At 42.8% G+C, this 24,721-nt stretch overlaps 1 protein-coding gene across 1 annotated transcript in view; it reads left to right on the top strand.

The window, feature by feature from the left end:
* dicer1 (dicer 1, ribonuclease type III) overlaps nucleotides 1–24,721 on the top strand; it is a 114,298-nt gene that overhangs the window by 17,557 nt on the left and 72,020 nt on the right. Inside the window, exons 2-4 of the mRNA XM_055640240.1 lie at nucleotides 11,547–11,607; nucleotides 15,981–16,078; nucleotides 24,362–24,545. Of these exons, the coding sequence (XP_055496215.1) occupies nucleotides 24,432–24,545 (114 nt within the window). The 5' untranslated portion in view covers nucleotides 11,547–11,607; nucleotides 15,981–16,078; nucleotides 24,362–24,431. The remainder of the gene's footprint in view (nucleotides 1–11,546; nucleotides 11,608–15,980; nucleotides 16,079–24,361; nucleotides 24,546–24,721) is intronic.

Below are 24,721 nucleotides of genomic sequence, written 5' to 3'. Positions count from 1 at the left end.
TTTATAAGCTCTTACATGACTTTCTAACATCTGTGCTCACAACCTTCATACGCCTTCTTTACTGCCCAATCCACATGTTATCACTTTGGGGGAAGCATGCGGACCTGCACCCGAAGATCCCACTGTGCTTTAGTGCTCCTAACATCTACTGTATAAGTTTCTCTGACATTTGACCTCTCAAAGTTTTACATCTACCTGAGCTGGGAAACAATATCTTGGTTTAAAGTCTCATCGGAAAGCGATAGCGTAGACCCCACTCAGTACACCACCGTGTATTAGCCTGAAATTTTGTGTTGGTTGTCTGGAGTGAGATGTCGAAAGCAACTTTGTTTAAACTTTTAATAACTTTTAATGGGGCCAACTGAGCACAACTGATATGGTATTGACATCTGTTTAGTAGACTTTGGAATCATCACTGACCTATACCAATTCCCAGTTCACCATAGAACATTCTGTGGTATCCCATTGATTGTGATAAAAGGTTGTGGTTGTTGCCAGCAAAGTCAGAATTTGCAGCCTATTCATAATTGTCCTTAAATGTAAAGGATTTACAATTCCCATGTCCACCCCTAGTTGATATGACTAGAAAATTCATGTTCAGTGGGAGGTCAAAGTTACTTAACTCCCAAATACGTACATTTGAATGCATTTAGTGTAGGTTTTGAGATTGCCCAGTAGTGCCCCTGTCTGGGGCTTATCATCCTCCTTGATTTATTGTTTTATGCTCTTGACCTAATTGCTTCCCATTCTCAGATTTTGATATTTTGAATTAACATTACTCATTCCTCTGATTGAAATCCTTGCTAACACTGGTGAATGGTCTATTTTTAAGGTTACCTTCCTGTTCCAGATTCCTCCTTCACCATAAAAATAGCTTTGTGCTGTCTACCCTCCTAAATTCTTTAACCAACTTAACTACCACATTTACCTATTTAACTTCCAGATTAAATTTTATTCAACATATTTTATTAATAAAAATAGTTACATGGCTTACATATGCTTAATTGGTATTTTGAATTATTTTTATGGGGTTTTGAAGGTTCAGACTTGCTCAATTGCTTTACCATAACATGCAGATGATTGTTGCCATAAGTGGTTAATAGCTGCAAAAACTATTTACTGGCAGGGTAAATTATTTTGGCTCTGTACTTGCTTAAAATAACTTTACTGACAGGTCTAGAATAGTGTGTGCTTGGGCTTGACAGGATTAACTGCCATGTTTTTGCACATTTATAATGGAGCAGCCAAATCAGACTTTAGTTGAGAGTTGGCATTCTTCTCTGTAAATTTTAACTTTGATAAAAATATTTTTTGTTCAATAATGTCAGTCACTGAGATGTACAGCACAGAAAGAGGCCCTTTGGCCCACTGATTCCATGCTGAACATCAATCACCCATTGACAGTAATCTTATTTTTATTCTCTCTACTATCTTATCAACCTTTCTGCAGGTTGTACTCCTCATCTGTACACTGGGGTCTATTCACAGAAGCCATTTAATTTACCAACCTGCATATCTCTAGGAAGCTGGAAGAAACTAGAGCACCTGGAAGAGGTGTCACAATTGAACCCAGATCTTAACAAGTAACCAATTAAATCAAGAATTGCATTTGCTGTTCATTATTGCCCTTTATCAGAAACAAAAAAAAAGAGGCAATTGATACCACCATTTGAAAATGTCTAGTGCTCTTTCTTTCATATTGATTAGGAGTGCTCCGTCCTCATCCATGCAACAGTCTTTGATCATAAGAACTAAAAGCAATCAACCATTACTCAGCAGATCGAGCAATATCTGTGAGGAGAAATGGCCAGTCGACATCTTAAGGTTAATTTCTTAAAACAGACAACTCTCAGACATTTCGGGTCAGGAGTCTTCATCTGGACCGCTGTTTATCAATACGTCTATTATATTTGTAAAATTTAACAGATACTGTGCTGCTTTCTCATCCTTCAGCACAGCTTCAATGCCAAAACATTGTCCTGCATGAGCAGTTGTCTTTTGCAACGTTACATGCTGATAGGAACTGGTGTACTTTTGTTCCCAAAATGGAAAGCAACTGCCCGCATGACCGTTTCATAACTGATTTCTGGGGCTTGATTTTTAACCAACTTTTCCTATTCACTAACCATTACAAAAGCTGCAGGAATAGCTGTAAGGTATCATTGTCTCAGTCTACATTTGGTTTCATAGTTGTAATAGAATATACTTTTATTGCTGACTAGCAAGGAGCAGTGTTGCTAGGATTGTTTATTTGGATTTATTTAAAGTAAAATAATTCAAGTTATATTTTGCACCTGCTGATCAGAATATTGCATAACCTGAAAAAAAGTCAGAGGCAATAAATATTCCCACGTTGGAGTTTCTGGACGGAAATGTGTAAACCTTTGGTGATTTTTGAGTAGAAAAACAACGATTCAGTTTCATCTGAGAATGAAATGTCATTTGTACCAAAACTCTGCTTTCAGCTTTTTGTAAATATTGTGCACCCGGATTATTTTTCTCTCTCAATCACTTTTTGTAGCTATTGATTGTTTTAATTTGGAATTTTTATTGTGAATGAACCATGCAGTTGCTTGCCAGATTCTGGTCCTGTATCATTCAACTAGATTTGACTTCAAATCTTGTGTAATTATGTGTTACAGGTAGTGTGATGTTAAAAGTGGTGAAAAGTTGTGCCTGAAGAGAGAATTTGCACCATGGAAATAATACATTTAATAATAATATTTACTAACTCTCAGATCACTTTAAAATTGTAAGAAGTGATGATTTATTTGATTTGACAACTTTTGATAGTTTAGCCAATCTTTGCAATGGCACTTAAGAGTGCTATTTACAACAATGCTGTGGTGGTGATGGTTAATAGTGCTTTCACATGGAGTGATACACATTTGATAGAAACAGCTGAATGTTGAACTTTCTGGTTAGGATTCTGATTTTGTTTTCCATTTCTCAATGAAACAGCAGTAGATGATTTGGCATAAGGCAGCTATTAACAATGATATGTAGTCCCAGGGAGATGAATGCTCCAGCCAATTTGACAATCAGATTTTCCTTCCTCCTTTGGGATAAAGCTCATGGCTTGTGTTATGTCCCTTCTCCATGAAATGCCTATGAAAGGGATCTATGTATCCAAGATTAACATTCTTGTTGCTCCATGCTTTGTCACTTTGATTACTGTAAGAACGATCTAACAGCGAGGAAAGCAATTCTCTGAGGATATGCTGAGAGATTAGTTTGTCAGCATTTTATGTCCAGAACTAGTCCTTTATGTAGACACAAGGATCTGCATATGCTGCTTTTAAAAAAAAAAAACACAAAAGTGCTGGGGTAGCTCAGTGGGTCAGGCAGCATCCCTGGATTGGTGACATTTCTGGTCAAGCCTAAAGAAGGGTCCTGACCTGAAATGTCACCTATCAATGTTCTCCAGACGTGTTGCCCGACCTCCTGAGTTACTCCAGCACCTTGTGTAGTCCTTTACATTGTTTTTTGTTTTTGTTTTGATAATGGGGATATCCAAGGTGACAATAATCCATAAACAACATGGTACAGAGTATTAAATCCCCTTTACCTTTTTTTTTTAATGGGGGGGGGGGGAAGGTAGAGTATTTGGTGGTAGACGTAACCTGTGAATACCCTTCCCACCGTGTCCTCCCTGAGAGTCCTGATTTTAAACTTTTGTTGTGAAGATATTTTGTTAAGGCGATACAGGTGCACAACCTTTTATCCGACGATCCAAATAACGAAAACCTCCGAATAGCGGACATTTTTTCGGTCCTTGAAGAAAGGTCCTTGAAAACGTTCACCGAGGGCAGCCCACAGAGGCGACAGCGAAACCTCCGGTCGGTCCTCGAAGAAAGGGGAACTAAATCACCATTCATAAAAGAAAAGGTGAGGGTATATTGCGCGGGAGGGTTAATAATTGACAATATGCTGCTGCCTGTCCGCTGAGTTAAAAAGTTCCCACGGTAGACTCACGATACACAGTGTATCGTGAGTCTTGCGTGGGAACTTTTTAACTCAGCGGGCAGGCGGCAGCAGATTGTCGCTCCCTTCAGTTTCACCCCACCTACACCCCTCTGCTTCCCGTCCATGTGTGTGACCCCTTCCCTCCCCTCTCCAGCTCCCCGCTCATTGCACTGGTGCAGGGGCGTTGCACTGTCTTCACGTCGGCGATGCCAGCATACAATCCCAGTCACCGGAGACGTCAGGACCAATTGGACATCGACCACCAGGCCTGCCGCAAGCACGGAGATCCCAGAGACCCACAGCCTGCAGCAGCCCAGCCCAGCCCCGCTCCAACTACAGAGGAACCTGGATTGCGGATGACGGGGCGCAGCTCGGGGCGCCGTAGGGGCCCATCGGGGAGCGGGTTCCTGTTGGTCCTGACGTCTCCGGCCTCTTGCTATCCTCCGGGAACTGTACCGCCCTTGCAGGAGAGTGGGGTTGTTTGCAGTTGCAGAGGGGGGGGGCAAGGGCGGTACAGTTCCCAGTCTCAGCTCCAGTCCAGGGGGGTGGCCGGAGACGTCAGGACCAACGGGACACCGACCCCCAGGCCCACTGCAAGCACGGAGATCCCAGAGACCCACAGCCAGCAGCAACTCCAGCCCAGCCCCGCTCCAACTCCAGAGGAACACGTAGGGGCAGAAGCTGATGGTGTGCAAGGTACGTCTTGTTCTTGGGGTGGCGGATGAGGGGGCGCAGCTCGGGCTGTGGGCAAACTGCCACTTGGCGCCGTAGCGGCCCATCGGGGAGAGGATTCCTCTGGAGTTGGAGGGGGATGGGGGTATTGTGCTGTTTGATCGCCCCCTCCTATCCCAGGGACAGGGAGACCTAGCGGCTTTTTAGACTGGTGGGCAATCACTTCCAAAGTTCTGCCCACACAGTCAGTACACCTCTCCTACACTGCATTTCATACAAACATTTATTCTGCACGAAAAAACTACATTGAAGACTCAAACTCGCGACTGAGTAACTGCCAGGATCGAGGCGCAAACTCGCGACCTAGCTCGGGGATTCAAGAATCCCCGAGCTAGGCCGCCTAAGGGCATGTAGCCCCGCTAGGGTGACATGAGTGCGAGAGGTGATTCAATGCTGCGAGCACATTTACAAATTCAGGAATTCATTCAACACACTGCATTTCATACAGACATTTATTCTGCAAGAGAAAACGACATTGAAGACTTAGACTTGCGACCGAGTAACTGCCGGGATCAAGGCGCAAACTCGCGACCTTGCGGATATGAGCCGAGCACTCTACCACTGAGCCAGCCATTAAAATCTACGCTAAAAAATTTCCATTCCGAAGGACGACAAATTCTGAATTACGAAAAGTGTCCGGTCCCAAGGCTTTCGGATAAAAGGTTGTGCACCTGTACTGGGTTTGGTCTCCTGAGAATGGGGTGATTCTGTGAAATCAGAAGTATTCTACTGTTGTGACTGTTCTCGCTGTCCTGGTTAAAAATCAATCTCGATCTCATTGAAGTCCTCCTTATTGTGCATTTTTTGATTTGTAGCATTCAGATCATAAATACAGTAAATGGATTGTTCCTTGAATAGATTCCAGATTCAGCATAGTAATTGACTAACAGAAGCATGTATTTTAATTAAAGATCCAGATCTACTTAAAATTTCTTAATGTAATCCAATTTGCTCCAAAAATATAGTGAAACGTTCTGCTGTCATTATTTCCAGTTTTGTACCGGGGGTGCTACATTCAGATTACAGTATATTAAAACATTTTAAAAATCAGTTATAGGTTGGTCCAATGAGAGGTTATGTTTAGTGCAATCTCTGTTCAGTGCTTTCTATTCCAAGGAGGATGTATTTCACCCAGAGGGTTCAGAGGTTGTACCCACGTGCTTTAAGCAATTCCGTAAATTTCAACTGTGGCTGAGATTGGACGCCATTTGTAATTCTTGAAAAGCTGGAATAGGTGAATAAATGCGTATTCTGCAGCCTTTCACTTTTGTACTATTTAACCTGATGCAATTAATTCTCCAAGTCATTTTTTGTACAGGCGATTAGCAGCATGCCGTTTAATTGAACAGCAGGATGCTGATGTGTTTCATGCATTGTGACTGTTGGTGTTGATGCAGCTACCCTTGAAGACTCAGTGCTTCTGTGAATGTTCTGCATGATCCTGCGTTACTGTCTTAAGGATATCAAAGGAGTTATTGTTGCTCACGATTACAGAAGCTTGCAGCTAATTAATGGCTCATTTCTGAGAAGCGTATGCTTTGAATTGTAAGGTGTGAATTTGTTGAGTACTGTCAAAGGCATGGGGGGTGGGGGGGAGATTTAGTCTGCTACCATATTTGTTTAGAGGGAGAAGCTGTCTTCTGTAGCTTTTATTTTTATCCCTTTTATTGTTCTAATTTTCCTCTACAGATTCGTGCTCTTTGTTTTACGCAAATTTGCATTTTAAGATTTTGACCCAGGTTTTTGACAATCTTAAAGCAAGAGCAGGGAAAGCTAGGGTAGACGCGCAAATTGTGATGTCGGCAACATTTTTTACCTTGGATTCCTAAACTCCAGGGGCGAAGCACATTCACTACGTCCACATATCTATGGTGAGTAGTCTGATCCTAATTCATTAGAATTAAAAATATATATATTCCTCGAATAATTATTTTGCCCTTGGCTGCTTGACTGCCGGTGCCGGAATCTACGACAAAATTGAAAAGGTCACGTTCATTGCTGCAGCAACCATTCACTGTGCTCCATTGTTTGGCATCCACACGGGAAGCCGCAGCTGCCTTTGGCCTTCAGAATGTGAGAGATGGCCGTTTACAGGCAAACTGCTTTGTTCCAGTAGGTGCTGTGCGCCATTAACATGCTAATATGGGTTACGCTAACTGGTCGCTTTTTGAACTTGACAAAAGTATGTGAGATGTGGCCTGTCTGGCTAGACGTTATTTTATTATAATGTTCAATATACAATGAGTATTTTTTGCCTGTTTTGTTTTTAATTGCGGTATGTAATTCCCACTCTTTGAGAAACATTCCTGTATTTTTCTTGTGAGCTATCTACCAATGTTAAAATCACTCTTAACGAGGCAGTCTTATTTAATTGTAAGCATGAAGGAATGTAGAGATGGGACAAAAATTGTTCCTCAAATAGCTTGCCACTTGTTCCATTCTTGCCCTAAGTGTGTGTGGTGCTGGTGCCTGCAATGTGCGCAGTGCTGCCAAAACTGTATGTAATCATGTGGCCTTTGCCTAACCCCCCACCAATTTTCCTCGATGGTCTAGATATATATATAGATCCTGTAGGGTAGGACAAACGGCTACAGAATGCCAAAGGCATGTAGAGTGAGTTCTACATTTTTAAAAACGTTGATACTTGAGGAATACAGGATTGTGCTGGAAACCCGGTGACTCTTGTGTAGTGTCTCAGTGTAATCTATACTTACATTCTTGTACTCAAGTACGATTATGTATAGTGAGATTTTGTTTACTGAATTGTATGCAAGAAAAGGAATTTAATGTGCCTAGGTACACGTGATAATAAAGTACCATGTATCATATAGACTGGTGACTAAAAAAACATCCTTGAAACGAGATTCTCTAGATAACGTGTGCTTTTGTTTATTGGTATCAGTGTCATGTTTTTGAAAGCAAATAAAAAGTCTTTCCCAACTAAGATAGAGCAAATATGTCAAGGTTGCAGTGAGGTTTCCCTGGTTGCATGAGACCTAAGCTCCAGGGACTAACAATGTAAATACACTCTGACAACAGTATCCAACAGATTTCAAATTTGGTTTCTATGGAATCGTGTCCATATTATTCTGGTACCAAATTGATTTCTTTCTTCAGCCGTAGTATGGCTCATTGCTGTAAACTGACAGCTTTGCTTTTGTTTTTTCCTTGATTCTTTGCCATGGAATCATCTCCTTTAGTCCTTAATCATTCAAGGAGTACAGGTATATAATTCTCTGAGTGGCCTCAAAGGGTGGTAAAGAAGGCCTTTGGTACATTGGCCTTCATTCATCAGGGTATTGCACGTAGAAGGTAGGACATTATTTACAATTATGGAAGACATTAATGAGGCTGCATGAGTACTGTTTTTAGTCACTCTGCAATAGGAAGGATGTCGTTAAGGTGGAAACAGTGTCAGGTTAAGTTCCAGATGGGCCGCAGCAGCAGGCCTGGCTCGTTGCTGGTAAAAAGAAGCAGCTTGGAGAGGTTGCTACCGAGCCCAGCCTCTGCTCGCCCTGTGCACTGGAGAGGAGGGAGTCAGACAGAGGTCCGGCAAGTGGGCAGGTGGCGGGAGACATTGCATGGCCTTGGTGGTGGAAAGGGCTGCTGTAGGCCCGGCTGCAGCCTGGGGCTCTCCCTGTGGTCTGACGGGCTGTGTCTGTACCCCAATCGGAGAGGGAAGGTCGCCGAGCCTGGCCCCTCCTCGCCCCGTGGATTGGGAATCGGAGAGGGGGTGTAAGGAGATGGCGACAGCGGCAGAGGTGGGACAAAGGGCACGGTGAGACGAGGCAGGACCTTCCACGCCCTCGAGGTCAGCTACGGGAGGTACGCCTGGGGAACGAGGTCTGAAGAGGGCCAGGCATGGAGAGAGACATCGGATCGAGGGACAATCAAAATTGAGGCGATGGGAGCAACAGGCTTAGTGACCAGCTACAGCTGGGTCTGTAACCTGGTACACATGACAATAAAGAAACCATGTTTAGCACAAATATCGTTGATCAATGGACCTGTTCCTTTGCTGTTCTCTTATGGTAATGGTGTCGTCGGGGATGATGCCAAGTTCGGCTTTGACCACACTAACACTCGCAGAAGGGTGAACTCGTGATACATTTTATTTACAGTTGTAAGAATGTCCACAACCACAAGGGGTCACCGTCCATCGCTGTCGGTGCCATGTAACAGGCAATCTTGGGATTGTCTGGGCAGCTCAGTCCGGGTCTTTATAGGAGGAGGTGTAGCGATCTCGGGCTTCTCCCGCAGTTTACCCTTGCTTTGAGCGGAGACACTGGTGGTGTCGGGTTTATTTTGGCAGCTTAGCTTTGGTACTTGAAGAGGTGGTCTCCGTTATCCTGGCAGCTCAGTCTTTGCCACTACGTGTGGGCACAGTTCCTCGTCCGTGGGCAGGAATAGGCACTGACATCTTGGGCTTGCTCCGGTGGCTCGGTCTTAGCCTCAATAGAGGCACAGGCTGTCTAGGGCTTCTTCCCGGCAGCCCAGACTTGACCCCACAGTGGGACTGGGGGTCTTGGGTTTATGCCAGTGTCTCAGCCTTCTGTGAACACGTGCTAGGGGAACACAGCTAACAGGGAGGCAAACCACTGTCCCTTCCTCTCTCTCTCTTCTTTCTTCATCTTCCTCTTTCTCTTCTGCTTTTCTCACCTTCTCCACTCTGGCTGGAGTGCCTCGATTTTATATCAAATAGGCTCACCGGTAGGCGGCGCGACTCTCGTCTGCAGCGGCCTCTGCAGCCCGTCTGCGTTTTTATTATTTTTTGTCTATGATTTTATGTAGGTTTTGTTATTTTTTGTTGGGGTGTGTGTGTGGGGGGGTGGGGTGGGAGGGAGGGGGTAACTTTTAAATCTCTCCCTGCACGGGAGACCCGACCTTTTCTTTGTCGGGTCTCCGTTGTCGTTGAGGCTGCAACGAGGAGCGGCCTCCAACAGGAAGACCGGGGGCTCTGGTGCCGACTACTCACCTCACCGTCATGGAGCTGGCCGATTCCAGAGAGGGTGGAGCAGTGGTGGAGCGCTGCTGCGGCCCGACCTCCGGAGATTCGGAGGCTGCAACTGCGGGTCGGGCGGACGGCGGCACATGGAGCCCGCGGGTCCCTGGAGGGAGACCGCTTTTCAGGGCTCCCGCAACGGCGACTTCTCCCGCCAAGTTGCGGGGTCGAAGAGCTCCTGGAGCGGGGCCTTACGGCACCGCCCCGAGCGGCTTGGAATGGCTGCGGGACTCTGCGAGCGCACGCCGGGGGCTCTAACATCAAGAACCCGGTGTGCGACCTTGCATCACCCAGCGTGGCTTTAATGGCCGCGGGACAATCGCCATCGCCAGCCGGGGGCTTTGACTTTGACTCTGACATCGGGGGGGGGGAGTGCAGTGGAGAGATACGTTTTTTTGGCCTTCCATCACAGCAATGTGATGGATGTTTATGTAAATTATGTTGTGTCTTGGGTCTATTTGTTTGTAATGTATGGCTGCAGAAACGTCATTTCGTTTGGATCTCAAGGGGTCCAAATGACAAATAAATTGTATCTTGTATCTTGACATGGTTCAAGTAGCCAACTAATATCAGCTAATTGGACCCATCTGTTACCAATAATGCTTGGTCATTCCTGGTCATTCAGCAAGAGATCAGTGGCATCCCAGGGATGGAGCGCTCTCACAGAAGATTAAGAAGAGGCAATAGGTCCTTTAACCAGTTCTTTGTGTTTACAGCAGACAAGCAAGCAGTTCTGAAATTTAGCCCCTGAATACTATTTTGTTGCAGTTGTTTGGCTGGCGTGGTTGAAATATCCAAGTTGTCTATGGTATATTTGAAGCCATATTTAACTATTAAATTCTGATATTATCCTTGCCACTGCCAACAAAGGGCTAGAAAGGGTCAATGGGATATTTTGAACTAATAGTTATAATGTATTAAATAAATCCCAAATGAAGATGAAATGAATAAGGGAAGAAATGAAAGAAGGTTAAATTCATAGGCAATGCCATTAAAACTCAGTATTGTTGTTATTGCTTATTACTACCCAAATTAATTTGTTATTGATTATTACTTCCCAAAATTGCATATTGTAGTGAGATTGGAATTCTCTTGTGTGCTATGCAGCAGTTAAAAGTTAAATATAAGTTTCTGATCTTTAAAATCTGTTATTCATTACTCGACCCAGAGTGTTTACATTTCCTAATAAAGCATTGATATTAATAGGTGATTGCAATGTAGCGATAATTAGTTTAGTGTTCTTTTACCCTTGGATTGAATATGGATAAGTTAAAGTAGCACTAGGCAAGATTCCCAGATTACAGATTCAGAGTTTTCGTTTATGTTCAGCTTTTCACTGTTTATTTCGTGTAGTATTTCTCCTTCTGCCGGCACATCAAAAGACACAATATAGAATCCCTTGCCATGCTTGGTAACAGTTGTGTGGTTAAATGCAGTATTGAGTTTTGGTGTGCTTATACCTTGTGGCAGTATTGGCTGCGGAGAGGATCTAGGAAAACTAATCTCTGGATTATGTTATGAATTCGATCAAGTCTTAGTTTAGTTTCTTGTCTGAAAGGCATTTCCCTCACTCCTTCACTGATTTACCTAAGTGTCAGATTAATTTAAGTGCTCAAGTCCTGGTGTGGGTTTAGAATTCTTGGCTTTCTGCTTGACATACGCTTGTACCACTAAGTTGAGCTGACATTTTGTTGACACTTCTGTGCCTTTACTTGTCCAACAAACAAATGTGATAACTCGTTTGGTGAGCTTGTTACTCATGTTCCTAGAACAACCATCAATGTCCAGAATCCAGAGGCAGTCTGTCAGTGGGAACAGATCGTAATTGAGTTCTTTTCTTCCTCAGGCTATTCCTGCTCAAAGAAACTTGACCTTGGATACAAACCAGCAAAGCATCAATGTTTGAGGTATGTCAATAGCTAAAGACATCACGTCAACTGCTCTTTTATCTTCAGCATTCTGATAATGTTCTGAAATTTTAGAGTGTTGTCTTTTGTTGAATTAATCGCCTATCATTACTATTACAATTTAAGATTTCCAAAGATAGACACAAATTGCTGGAGTAACTCAGCGGGTCAGGCAGCATCTCTGGAGAAAAGGAATAAGTGATTTTTCAGGTTGAGAACCTTCTTCAGACACATTTCCAAATCTGTATTTTGGCTCGATAGAACACTTTGAACTTAAAGTGAAAATTTAAAGTTCTGAGGTTACGGATCTCGCACTGGTGTTAGTGAAATAACTGTTTTATGGTGTGAACAGTATCTTAAGGCTGAATTTTACAGAACTTCGAATCGTGAAAGGCGTCTCGTCAAATTTTGGTATGACATATAACTTTTTGTAATAGTGCGACATTGAACTATCTTCTGAAGATCATGCTGAGTTGAGAGATGTGGATTTTTTTTTCAAAGCACAGCTGTGGTGTGGATTCCTTACAAAAAAAATCTGTCACAGTTTTGGTTTACAAGTTCCTTAAAAACCTTGAGTGAGAGGTTGTGGAGTCATTGATGTATTTGCCTCAGTGTAAAGCTTGGATTCCTATGGCACAATATAAATCAATTCACTATTCCCTCAGGCTTGGATATGTGCGGGATTTAATCATTTGATTGGAGTGGTTATCTGTGGTAAAGAATCCTGGTTGTAATTTAACGTTGTATTGAAACTTAACTGTCAGTGACAGCAATAAAATTGATGACAGAATGAACTCAAAACGATAAATGTAGATATTTCCTAAAAATAATATTGGAAGGTGAAATTTTGAAAAACGTTAATATGGGCCAATATCACATATTGACCATTTTTGCATATGTATAGTATGAATCGAGTCATCTGAAAAAATGATGGGATGACTATTCACTTGTACGTTTGAAAATAAGTAGAATTAGTTTGTTTGGAACAGTTGGGGAAAATATAATAAAATATAATTCCTTTTTTGAAATTAGTGCAATCTTCAGACATTAAAGGCTTAAAATTCACAAGAAAATAACTTTTTCTTAGATCACCTCATGTACTGCTGTTGGTGCTCGCAGTGTGACCTCCTTTACATCGGCGTGACCAAGTGTATTCTATGGACCGTTTTGCCGAACATTTTCAATCGGTCTGCCAAGAGCTGCTGGATCCCCCGGTTGCGAACCATTTTAACTCCCCCTTTCCATTCCCACGTTAACCTTTTTTTGTGTATTCATCTCTGGCATTTGTGCAAATATCTGCCAATCAAATACCATTCTCGCCTCCCACCGCAGTTCACTTGCCAGACTTTGTCCCACCCCCATCTAACGTCCAGCTTCCCCTCACCCCACCCCCTCACTAATCAGCCTGAAGATGGGTCCCAATCTGAAACATCACCTATCCATGTTCTCCAGAGATGCTGCCTGATCCGCTCAATTACTCCAGCACTTTGGGCCTTTCCTTGTAAACCAGCATTTGCAGTTCTGTGTGCCCATAATATGATATAGTTTATTGCAGGGAGATACTAAAATCTTTTTACAAGAAAAGAACAGAGAAGGGAGGCATGTTGTAAGATTCATTTGATGGGAAACAGAATGACTAAAAATTTAATGCTGCCTGTTTTAGACATGTTAATTTGTTGTTGAGTGTTTGGCAAATTAATGCTTCGTTCAAGGGACTGCTGCCAGAAAATCTTTGAAGGCTGGATCTGGAGAGATCTCTGGGAGTAGGAGCAAAGAAGATAATTGATATTTTAACAGTTTGACCATCTTGAATTGGGAATTAGGTGGTATTGAATTTGCTACAGATGATAGTGGTATCCAAGGAAGAACTGAGTCCTTGGGGGGCCGGACAGTGGCATAGCTGGTAGAGCTCCTCACAGCGCCAGTTTTGGGTTTGATCCTGATGTTGGGTGCTATCTGTGTGAGGTTTGCACATTCTCCCTGTGACCCTGTGGGTTTCCGACTCCTGTACCACCTTCCTGATGGCTTCAGTGAGATGAGAGGGTGGCTCGGGTGGTGTGGGTTTTTGATGATATTAGCTGTCGTCTTGAGACAGCGCTTCCTGTAGATCCCTTCAACAGTTGGGAGGTCATTACCTGTGATGGACTGGGAAATGTTCACTCCTTTATGCAATGTCCTTCGTTCTTGATCGTTGATGAACAGGCTGTGGTGCAATCAGTTAGCATGCTCCCCGGTTGTACGATAGAGTATTCGGTGAAATGCCAAATCTCCTCAAACATCTGAGAGAATAGAGGCCTTGGTGAGCTTTCTTGGAAATCATATCAGTATGATGAGCTAAGGAGGGATCATCAGAAACGTGTATGAACAGGAATTTTAGGTTGTTGCCTCTTCACCACATATGCAAATGAAGATATGTGCAAAGTCCATCTGCTTTCCTTCCTTGAAGTCAACAATCAGCTCCTTGGTTTTACTAGCGTTGAGATGTTCTGGCAGATTATTGATTTTCGTCCTGTACTCTGATTTATTGCTACCTGATATTTGTCCAACCACTGTGGTATTTAAAGACGGATGCAGTTAAAGATGGAGTTGAAGCTGTCTGGCTACACATCATGGGGATTGAGAGAATAGAGCAAGGGACAGGATCCAGTTGCACGGTGAGGATCAGAGACACAATTCCCCGAGTTTGAATGAATTAACATGGGATAACTGTTGAACACCAAACTGTCATCGATGAACATCACATGATGCCTGTGTTTCTGTTATCCTATGTAGTCCAGTAAAGAGTGGAAAACCAATGAGATCATGTCTGCTATCAATCTGAAGTGGGTCCAGGTCATTACTAAGATAAGAGTTGATTTGTGTCATAACTGACCTCTCAAAACACTTCAACATAATGGATGTGAGTGCCACTGGTCAGCAATCATTGAGGCATCTTGATTTTCCTGGTATTGTGCATGTCCTTTTAAAGTTGGTGGGGTCCTCGAACCATAGTAGAGAGAATGAAGATTTCCACGTAAACTCCAGCCAGTTTGCCGCACAGGTTTTGAGAACGCGGCCAGACACACAAGACACTTTCCGAGGCTTCGCCCTCATGAATGGGCTTCTGATGTCGGCCTTGGTTACGGAGATTACAGAGTCATCAGGGATACATCAAACACAGAAGAAAAATAATAGACCTTGCATTTCATAGTAATTCCATGTTTTTTCACTTTATTTTTCATTAAAGTATTTTGATGCACAAAAATATTGTGCTGCACAATCCAATTTCAAGGCCATAAATCTGAGATGCTGAGAGTGCATGTTGGAAAGTTGTTGAAAGCTATTTTGAAGATTTTGTTAGTTTTGAATATTGAGTACTAAACCAGGAAAAGCAAAATGACAAATTTGCAAGGAATGGCTTTGGACAATTGAGCAACATGCATTGATCTGAGGAACCAATAAAATCTAGGAGAGGGTACAGCAAAGATTCCTGATTAAATTGCCAAGAATGAGTATTAATCACTAAGAAGGGCTTGAAATATTGCCTATTTTGCAAATGAAGGACATTATGGATCAGCTAAAGAAGGGCTGGAAGGTTAATATTGCAAGCTATTTTGTTAACACAGAAATAAAATTTGTGCATTATGGATGGCCACTCATATTTAGTTTAGAGAATGGCAATCAGTGGAAGGTTAATCCCCTCACATGTTGGCAAGCTGATGTCCCAAGTTAACACATCGCCAAGGAAATACAAACCATGGACTGTTTTACCCTCCTACCATACGGGGGCGCGAGGTTGTTGCCGAACCAGCAGGTCGAGGACTCTTCTTTAGGCAGAGAACTCTTGAGTGGATGCCAGTCACCCACCCCCGGACACTTACTTAAAATAAGCTAGTCGCTCTTAAAGATCTCTAAGGTAGTCTCTGTACTGTGAGAATATTGACATGAATCTGAATCTAAAATAAGAGGCTATAAACATCTCTAAGGTAGTATTGTGAGAATAGACATGGTTTTATATCAGCAGTTAATATGAACTTTATAGCAATGGCCCAAATGTCTTTGAATGACGTGGACTAGCTAAGTACTGGAGGCACATGTTTTCAAACTTCTGTACCTCTTGCCTGATGTGAGAGATCAGGATGGGAGAAAAGGGAGTGACCAGGGTGAGACTGGTCCTTGAATATATGGAAGATTTATTGGTGAGCTGGAAGAAAGCTTCCCCCTTCCCCAGTTATCAAGAGAAATCAAGGTTTAACAATTATCATTTTTGACCTGCAATATCTCTCCAAAATATTGCTTGGTTTACTTTGTTTATTGCAAAGAGCAGTATTTGGCTTCCTTTGCTCATTTCATCTGTTCTTTACCTTATCTTTTCTCTTCTTCCATCAAACCAGGAATTAAAGGTTGAGGAATTATGTGATTGCGAGAGGACACGGATCTCACGATGCTAACATTTTACACAAACAGGGCAAATGTAGACGTCTGTGAAACTGTAAGTAGCTGATTAAAAATATAATTATTTTAAGGAAACAGTGATGGAGTACAGACATTATTAAAGTGATTTTTGCTTTTGTCCTTATTTAGTTCAGATTTTAAAAGAATGGCATGCCTAAATCAGGCCCATGACCATTTCGGAATCTGACTTTTTAGGTAAATTATTTATCCACTAAACAAAAATGAGAGGTCTAAGAAATGGTTGAAGATATTTCCCTTCCGTTGAATTATGAAAGAGTAAGCCCTTAATTTGAGGCTGTACCTGGTTTGAGAAATCCCAACCTGAGGAAACCCTTCCCTCAAATCCAGTAAGAACTGTGCACATTTAAATGAGATTAGCTTCCATACTTCTCAACCTGAGCATCTGAGCCCAGTATACTTCATCTCTTCCTAAGATGATTTCACCTCCACTCACCCATCCAATCCCAACAATTAGTCTGGTGAATCTTTACTGTACTCTTTCACTCACAAATATATCCTCGTTTCAATGGGAGACCAGACCTGTGCATTGTTTTCTAGGTGCATTCTCATTGGGGACCTGTGTAATTGCAATTTTCCTTTGTTTTCAAATCCTCTTTCCAATTAAAGACGAGACATAATTAGCCCGCTGTGCCCACATTAATGTTGTGCTTTTGTTTACCCAATGTGTCCGTTTACCTAACCTATCCCTTGAATTCTCTCTTCATCTCCCACAAGTCACGTTGCCACCCAACGTTCTATCACCAGCAAACTTGGATATATTTGGTCCCCTCATCCAAGTATTGGTGTGAATTGTTGACAGGTGAGAGCTCAAGCAACAGTCCAAATAGTTAGTCGCCCAAAGTAAAATTGACCTGTTTATTCCTATGGACTACCACCAATTCTCATTCCACTCTATTCCTATGCAGTTCTGTTCTATATTGCCACCAATCCCATGTGGTCTAATGTTCTAATGTGTTCTAATTTTGCCATTTATAAAATCCAAACACACCATATCCACTAGTCAACCCCTATCCTACTAGTTACAATCTTAAAATACATTTCAGTCATTTGTCAACCATTTTCTCTTTGATAAATCTGGGCCTATTATTACTTTCTACCAGTTACCGATTATTTAATAATGGATTACAGGGTTATCTGCACTGCTGCTGTCAGCTTTACCATTACTAATTTTATTTTCCCTTATTAAATGGTGGGCTTACATTTGCTGCCTTCTAAATTGTGGGAACTAAACTATTCCAAAAATTAATGGAATGTTGAAGATGACAAGGAATGCAGCCAGTTTCCCCCCATACCGCTGAGTACGTAGGTAAGGATATGGCAGATGGGATATAATGTTGAAAAATGTGAGATAATTTATTGTGGGGCACAAAACCGAAAGCAGCATTTGTTAAATAGTGAGAGATTGGGTAGTGTTGATTTCAAAGGGACCTGGGCATACTTCTACACAGAAGTCCAATGTACAGGTGCAGCAAATGTTTAGGAGTGCCAATGGCCTTATTGTGCGATGATTTGATTACAGCGGAAAATATATCTAATTGTATACAGCCTTAGTTGACTACACTTGGAATATTGTGTACAATTTTGTCATCCTTGTCTAACACAAAACATCCAGCCCATAGAAAGAGTACACTGGTAATTTACCAGGCTGGTACCACACTGGTGGCGTGCTTGTCGTATAAAGTGCGATTTGAGTAGGCAGGTACTCCAGTTTGTGTAATTTAGGAAATTGAGAGGCAATCTCATTGAAAAAATGAGGGAGTGCAGCGTAAGGTTAATTCCCGGGATGGTGGGACTATCATATGCTGAGAAAATGGATCAGCTGTGCTTGTACACTCTGGAGTTTAGAAGGATGAGAGGGAATCTCATTGAAACATATAAGATTGTTAAGGGCTTGGACACACTTGAGGCAGGAAACATGTTCCCGATGTTGGGGGAGTCCAGAACCAGGGGCCACAGTTTAAGAATAGCAATGGCGGGTAGCAAACGTAACCCCACTTTTTAAGAAGGGAGGGAGAGAGAAAACGGGGAATTACAGACCAGTTAGTCTAACATCGGTAGTGGGGAAACTGCTAGAGTCAGTTATTAAAGATGGGATAGCAGCACATTTGGAAAGTGGTGAAATCATTGGACAAAGTCAGCATGGATTTATGAAAGGTAAATCATGTCTGACGAATCTTATAGAATTTTTTGAGGATGTAACTAGTAGCGTGGATAGGGGAGAACCAGTGGATGTGGTGTATCTGGACTTCCAGAAGGCTTTTGACAAGGTCCCACATAAGAGATTAGTATACAAACTTAAAGCACACGGCATTGGGGGTTCAGTATTGATGTGGATAGAGAACTGGCTGGCAAACAGGAAGCAAAGAGTAGGAGTAAACGGGTCCTTTTCACAATGGCAGGCAGTGACTAGTGGGGTACCGCAAGGCTCAGTGCTGGGACCCCAGCTATTTACAATATATATTAATGATCTGGATGAGGAAATTGAAGGCAATATCTCCAAGTTTGCGGATGACACTAAGCTGGGGGGCAGTGTTAGCTGTGAGGAGGATGCTAGGAGACTGCAAGGTGACTTGGATAGGCTGGGTGAGTGGGCAAATGTTTGGCAGATGCAGTATAATGTGGATAAATGTGAGGTTATCCATTTGGGTGGCAAAAACGGGAAAGCAGACTATTATCTAAATGGTGGCAGATTGGGAAAGGGGGAGATGCAGCGAGACCTGGGTGTCATGGTACACCAGTCATTGAAGGTAGGCATGCAGGTGCAGCAGGCAGTAAAGAAAGCGAATGGTATGTTAGCTTTCATTGCAAAAGGATTTGAGTATAGGAGCAGGGAGGTTCTACTGCAGTTGTACAGGGTCTTGGTGAGACCACACCTGGAGTATTGCGTACAGTTTTGGTCTCCAAATCTGAGGAAGGACATTATTGCCATAGAGGGAGTGCAGAGAAGGTTCACCAGACTGATTCCTGGGATGTCAGGACTGTCTTATGAAGAAAGACTGGATAGACTTGGTTTATACTCTCTAGAATTTAGGAGATTGAGAGGGGATCTTATAGAAACTTACAAAATTCTTAAGGGGTTGGACAGGCTAGATGCAGGAAGATTGTTCCCGATGTTGGGGAAGTCCAGGACAAGGGGTCACAGCTTAAGGATAAGGGGGAAATCCTTTAAAACCGAGATGAGAAGTACTTTTTTCACACAGAGTTCTCTGGAATCTCTGGAACTCTCTGCCACAGAGGGTAGTTGAGGCAGTTCATTGGCTATATTTAAGAGGGAGTTAGATGTGGCCCTTCTGGCTAAGGGGATCAGGGGGTATGGAGAGAAGGAAGGTACAGGATACTGAGTTGGGATACATGATCATATTGGATGGCGGTGCAGGCTCGAAGGGCCGAATGGCCTACTCCTGCACCTAATTTCTATGTTTCTATGTTTCTAATAAGGAGTAAGCCATTTAGAACGGAGACAAGGAAACACTTTTGACTCGCAGAGAGTGGTGAGTCTGTGGAATTCTCTGCCTCGGAGGGCGGTGGAGGCAAGTTCTCTGGATGCTTTCAAGAGAGAGCTAGATAGGGCTCGTAAAAACAGCAGTCAGGGGATATGGGGAGAAGGCAGGAACGGGGTACTGATTGGGGATAATCAGCCATGATCACGTTGAATGACGGTGTTGGCTCGAAGGGTCAAACGGCCTACTCCTGCACCTATTGTCTATTGTCTAAGAACGTAATGGTCGTTGAGAATGTTTTCCTTGAGTGAGGAATCTGCCACAGTTTGAGAATAAGGGGTAGGTGGTTATGACTAGGAGAAGGAGTTTTGGTCATAAATGACTTGCACCTTATTCTTAAGAGATGGTACATATTTACCTATCCTGATTATTTCTAGAAGCTTGATTATTGTGTGTATTCAAAACCTTGTTGCTTGCTCCACCCGTCTGTCAATCAAAATACCCCTTGCCTGAATCCACCTATCAATCTGAAGAAGGGTCTCAACCCGAAATGTCACCGTTTCACCAGAGATGCTGGTTGACCCGCTGAGTTACTCCAGTCTTTTGTGTCTATATTCCATCTATCACTTGCCAGGCTTTGTCCCTGCCAAAGCTCTTATTCAGCTTTCTCTCCTCTCCCCCACTGCATCAGTCTAATGAAGCATCCTGACCCGAAGTGTGATCAGTCCATTCGCTCCACAGATGCTGCCTGACCCGGTGAATTATTCCAACACTGTGTTTTCCTCAAGATTTCAGACTCTGCAATGTCTTGTGTCTCGATCATGTGACATTGTTCCATATTTTCTTTTTTTAAATACTGTCAATCAGAATTAGAGAACTACTCAACACATCTGTGCAGCATTTTCTCTATTATCGCAATGCAAGTTTTATTTAATTGGCGGATTGGTCGCTTCATTAAAAAGCACGAGAAATACTAGATATTGATGTCTGCTCTCAGTTATCACAACAGTAGTTTCTAGCATGTATAATTGGATTGATCCTGTCCAGAAAGATTTTCGTTCTTGCATAAATAATAATGGAATGCTAAAAGCTAAAGAAAATACTGGTAAAGTTGAAAAAAGAGCTGGAGTTCATGTCACTTGTACCCTAGAGGCTCTGTCTGAAAATTGCACAGGAACACAGAAATAGGAACAGGAATGTCCATTTGGTCCCTCAAGCATGTTTAGGCATTCAATAAGATCTTGGCTGATGTGATTGTTGGCTTCAATTCCACTTCCCTGCCTGATCCCATAATCTTTGATAGATCTACATTCAAAAATCTTTCTTTCAATCTTCAATTTATTTAACGACTTAACATCTGCAGCTCTCTAGGGTAGAGGGTTCCAAGGATTGAGAGAAGAAGTCCTCATTTTAGTCTTAAATGTGGACCTTTTTATCCTGAGAACATGCCCCTAGACTCCCCCTCCAAGGAAAATATCTTCCCAACAACATCTCACACACACACCTCTCAATCCTGGCGAATCTCGGGTCCTCTCCTCAATCCTGGTGAATCTCCTTTGACCAGTCTTTTGTAAAGTGGTCAAATAACATCCTGACTTTTGTTTTATATGCTCAAACTACGAAGGCTACCATGTCATGTGTCTACCTATGTTGCCACATGAAACCTCAACTCCCTCTGTTTATCAACATTTCTCAGTGCCCCACCATTTACTATAAATGCAGTAACTATCTTTGACCTCCCATTTGTCGGAATTAAATTCCATCTGCCTAAAACCTGCCCCACTTTCTGCCTTATTGATATCCTTCTTTAACCTTAAACAACCTTCTTTACCCCCCACACTGCTTGTATCAATAGACAATAGGTACAGGAGTAGGCCATTCGGCCCTTCGAGCCAGCACTGCCATTCAATGTGATCATGGCTGATCATCCACAATCATCAGTACCCCGTTCCTGCCTTCTCCCCATATCCCCTGACTCCGCTATCTTTAAGAGCCCTATCTGGCTCTCTCTTGAAAGTATCCAGAGAACTGGCCTCCACCGCTCTCTGAGGCAGAGAATTCCACAGACTCACAACTCTCTGTGAGAAAAAGTGTTTCCTCGTCTCCATTCTAAATGGCTTACCCCTTATTCTTAAACTGTGGCCCGTGGTTCTGGACTTCCCTAACATCAGGAACATGTTTCCTGCCTCTAGCGAGTCCAAACCCTTAACAATCTTATATGTTTCAATAAGATCCTCTCATCCTTCTAAACTCCAGAGTATACAAGCCCAGCCGCTCCATTCTCTCAGCATATGATAGTCCCGCCATCCCGGGAATTAACCTTGTAGACCTACGCTGCACTCCCTCAATAGCAAGAATGTCCTTCCTCAAATTAGGGGACCAAAACTGCACACAATACTCCAGGTGTGGTCTCACTAGGGCCCTGTACAACTGCAGAAGGACCTATTTGCTCCGATACTCGACTCCTCTTGTTATAAAGGCCAACATGCCATTCGCTTTCTTCACTGCCTGCTGTACCTGCATGCTTACTTTCATAGACTGATGAACAAGGACCCCCCAGATCCCGTTGTACTTCCCCTTTTCCCCAACTTGATGCCATTTAGATAGTAATCTACCTTCCTGTTTTTGTTACCAAAGTGGTTAACCTCACATTTATCTACATTAAACTTCATCTGCCATGCATCTGCCCACTCCCCCAACCTGTCCAAGTCACCCTGCATTCTTATAGCATCCTCCTCACAGTTCACACAGTATCACTTGAAAACTTACTAATTATGCCTCCTACATTCATATCCAAGTTGTTAATGCATATCACAAAGAACAAGGATCAACTGATCCCTTGTGTAGCTCTGGTGTTAGATTTCTAATCAGAATGCACCATTAGGCCATTACCTTCTGCCTCCTATTGAAAATCATTTTTGGATCCAATTAGCCACTCACCTTGGACCCTAGGTGCGTTCTGGATCAGCTTACCATGCGGTCCTTGCCAAATGCCTTACTAAAGTCCACATGGTCATCAAACGCCCTGCGAGGAGAGATGAAAGTTGTGGCGATTAGGCAGTAGGGTTAAATGACTCGTGCAGTGGGAGGCAGAGCAGAAAAGGGACCCACTTTTTCACTGTCTCGTACAATTACAGAAACCAGCTGAGTTCTGGGACATTCTCAGGAGCATTCACTCATTGACAAACCAAAAATGTTTCAGCTCAATAATTTGGTTTGATATCAACTAACAAGATCCTGAAAATCCAGATGTAACCTTGCTAGTTTATTTGTGGTTATAAATGGTATAAGTTTATGAATGGTTACAGTAGATGAGGTTCATCTGTGTCAGGAATGCTAGAAGGAATTTTAGATTTTTTTTCAAGGTTAACAATGATGGTACTAGATGACGGTGGCGCATCGGTAGAGTTGCCTTACAGCGCCGGAGATCGATCCTGAGAAGTGCTGTTTTACCGAGTTTGCACGTTTCCCCGTTTGCGTGGGGTTTTCTAGATTTTAAATTTCGTTGTCTCTGTACTGTAACTGACACTATGATGGTACTTTTAAAAGTCACCCCTGTTGTGTCATTATCAGGAACTGACAAGAAATCTGGGCAAAAATCATATCCATGCCCTGGAAAGTTATGCTGCTGTTTTTTTTTTGTTTCTGACTTAACCCATGTCACCAGAAGTAAACAACTGTGGTAACAAGTAGCTGCAGATGCTGGTTTATCGGGTCAGGCAGTAATTTAGCGGGTCAGGCAGTATTTCTGGAGAACATGTATAGCTGGCGTTGCAAGTCGGAGCCCTTCTTCAGGCTTAACTCGACCTGAATTCCTGGCAAATTAAGGATTTTTTTTTTAAAGGACTCTCCAGAGATCTGTGGAGATGGTCATTGAATGTAAAGACTGGAAATTTTAAATTACCAGTGAGAAGAGATATTGGGAGAGGACAGAAAAATGATCTCTGTGCCAAAGATTATCAAGTGGTATGTGGAGAATGCGGGGAAAATGATGTTGAGGCCAAGGTTAGATCAGCCATAGAACACAAAAGTGCTGGAGGAATTCAGCGGGGCAGGAAGCATCTTTGGAGGATGTGGATAGGCACCTTTTCGGGTCAGGACCCTCTTCAGTTTGAAGAAGGGTCCCAAACAGTTCCTCCAACACTGTGTTTTGCACAAGATTCCAATATCTGCAGTTTTTTGTATCCCTTGGATCAGCCATGCTCTTACTGAATGGCAGAGCAAGCTTGTGTGAATGAATAGCATACTTCTAATTATGTTTCTGATCAGACATTTGGAACCAACGTATAGAGTTACGAGGATATTGCCAGCACTCGAGGGCCTGAGCTTTACGGAACTGTTGGGCAGACTATTCCTTGGAGCGCAGGAGGCTGAGGAGTTATAGGGGTGAATTTTAAAAAAAATATCGGGGGAGGAATAGATAAGGTACATGCAGAGCGTCTTTTGCCCACAGTAAGGGAATCGAACCAGAGGACACGGGTTTAAGGTGCGAAGGGCAATATTTAATAGGAACCTGAAGGACAACTTTTTCACTGATTGTATGGTGGGTATATGGAATGAGCTGACAGAGGAGGTAGTTGAGGCATGTACTATAACAACATTCATAAGACGCTTGGCCTACATTGATAGGAAAGATTTAGAGCAGTATGGGCCAAACGGGGACAAATGAAACCAGCTTAGATGGGGCATCTTGGTCGGCATGGATGAGTTGGGTCAAAGGACCTGCTGTATGGCTCTATGTCCAAATAAAGTGGTACTAGTCGATTTTGAAGTTTGCACTGGCACATCATGTTTTGGGATTGTAAAGAGGTTTTCTTTGACACTGGATGATTCATTGTTCTGAATGGTTACCCCCTTAGTCTTTGCTGGAACAAATGAAATGACAGAAACACTGGATGTATGAGAGGACCTGTATTGTGAAATCTCAGCATGGCAGGATTACAGCTCATGACGCCTGCTTCATCACCAATGGGCCCTTTTTTTGGACTGCCGTGGCAACAGGAAGCTATCCATGATAACATTTTTACACCACGGAAATATCAGGTATGTGTTGTTTGATGTCAAATGTAAACGATGCAAAATAGAATGGGGAAAGCATGAAACCCTTGTTGAACTTGCTAAGACCAATCCTTAAACCTGGTGCCCTGGACAGACAAAACAAGTTAAATTATAGACTTTGTTTTGTTCCACGTTCCCCTTTTCCATTAGCATTGTAGATA

Source organism: Leucoraja erinacea, chromosome 9, assembly GCF_028641065.1.
Source record: "Leucoraja erinacea ecotype New England chromosome 9, Leri_hhj_1, whole genome shotgun sequence".
NCBI lineage: Eukaryota > Metazoa > Chordata > Chondrichthyes > Rajiformes > Rajidae > Leucoraja > Leucoraja erinaceus.
The sequence above is the reverse complement of the archived record's forward strand: the minus strand, read 5'-3'. Positions and strand labels throughout refer to the sequence as shown.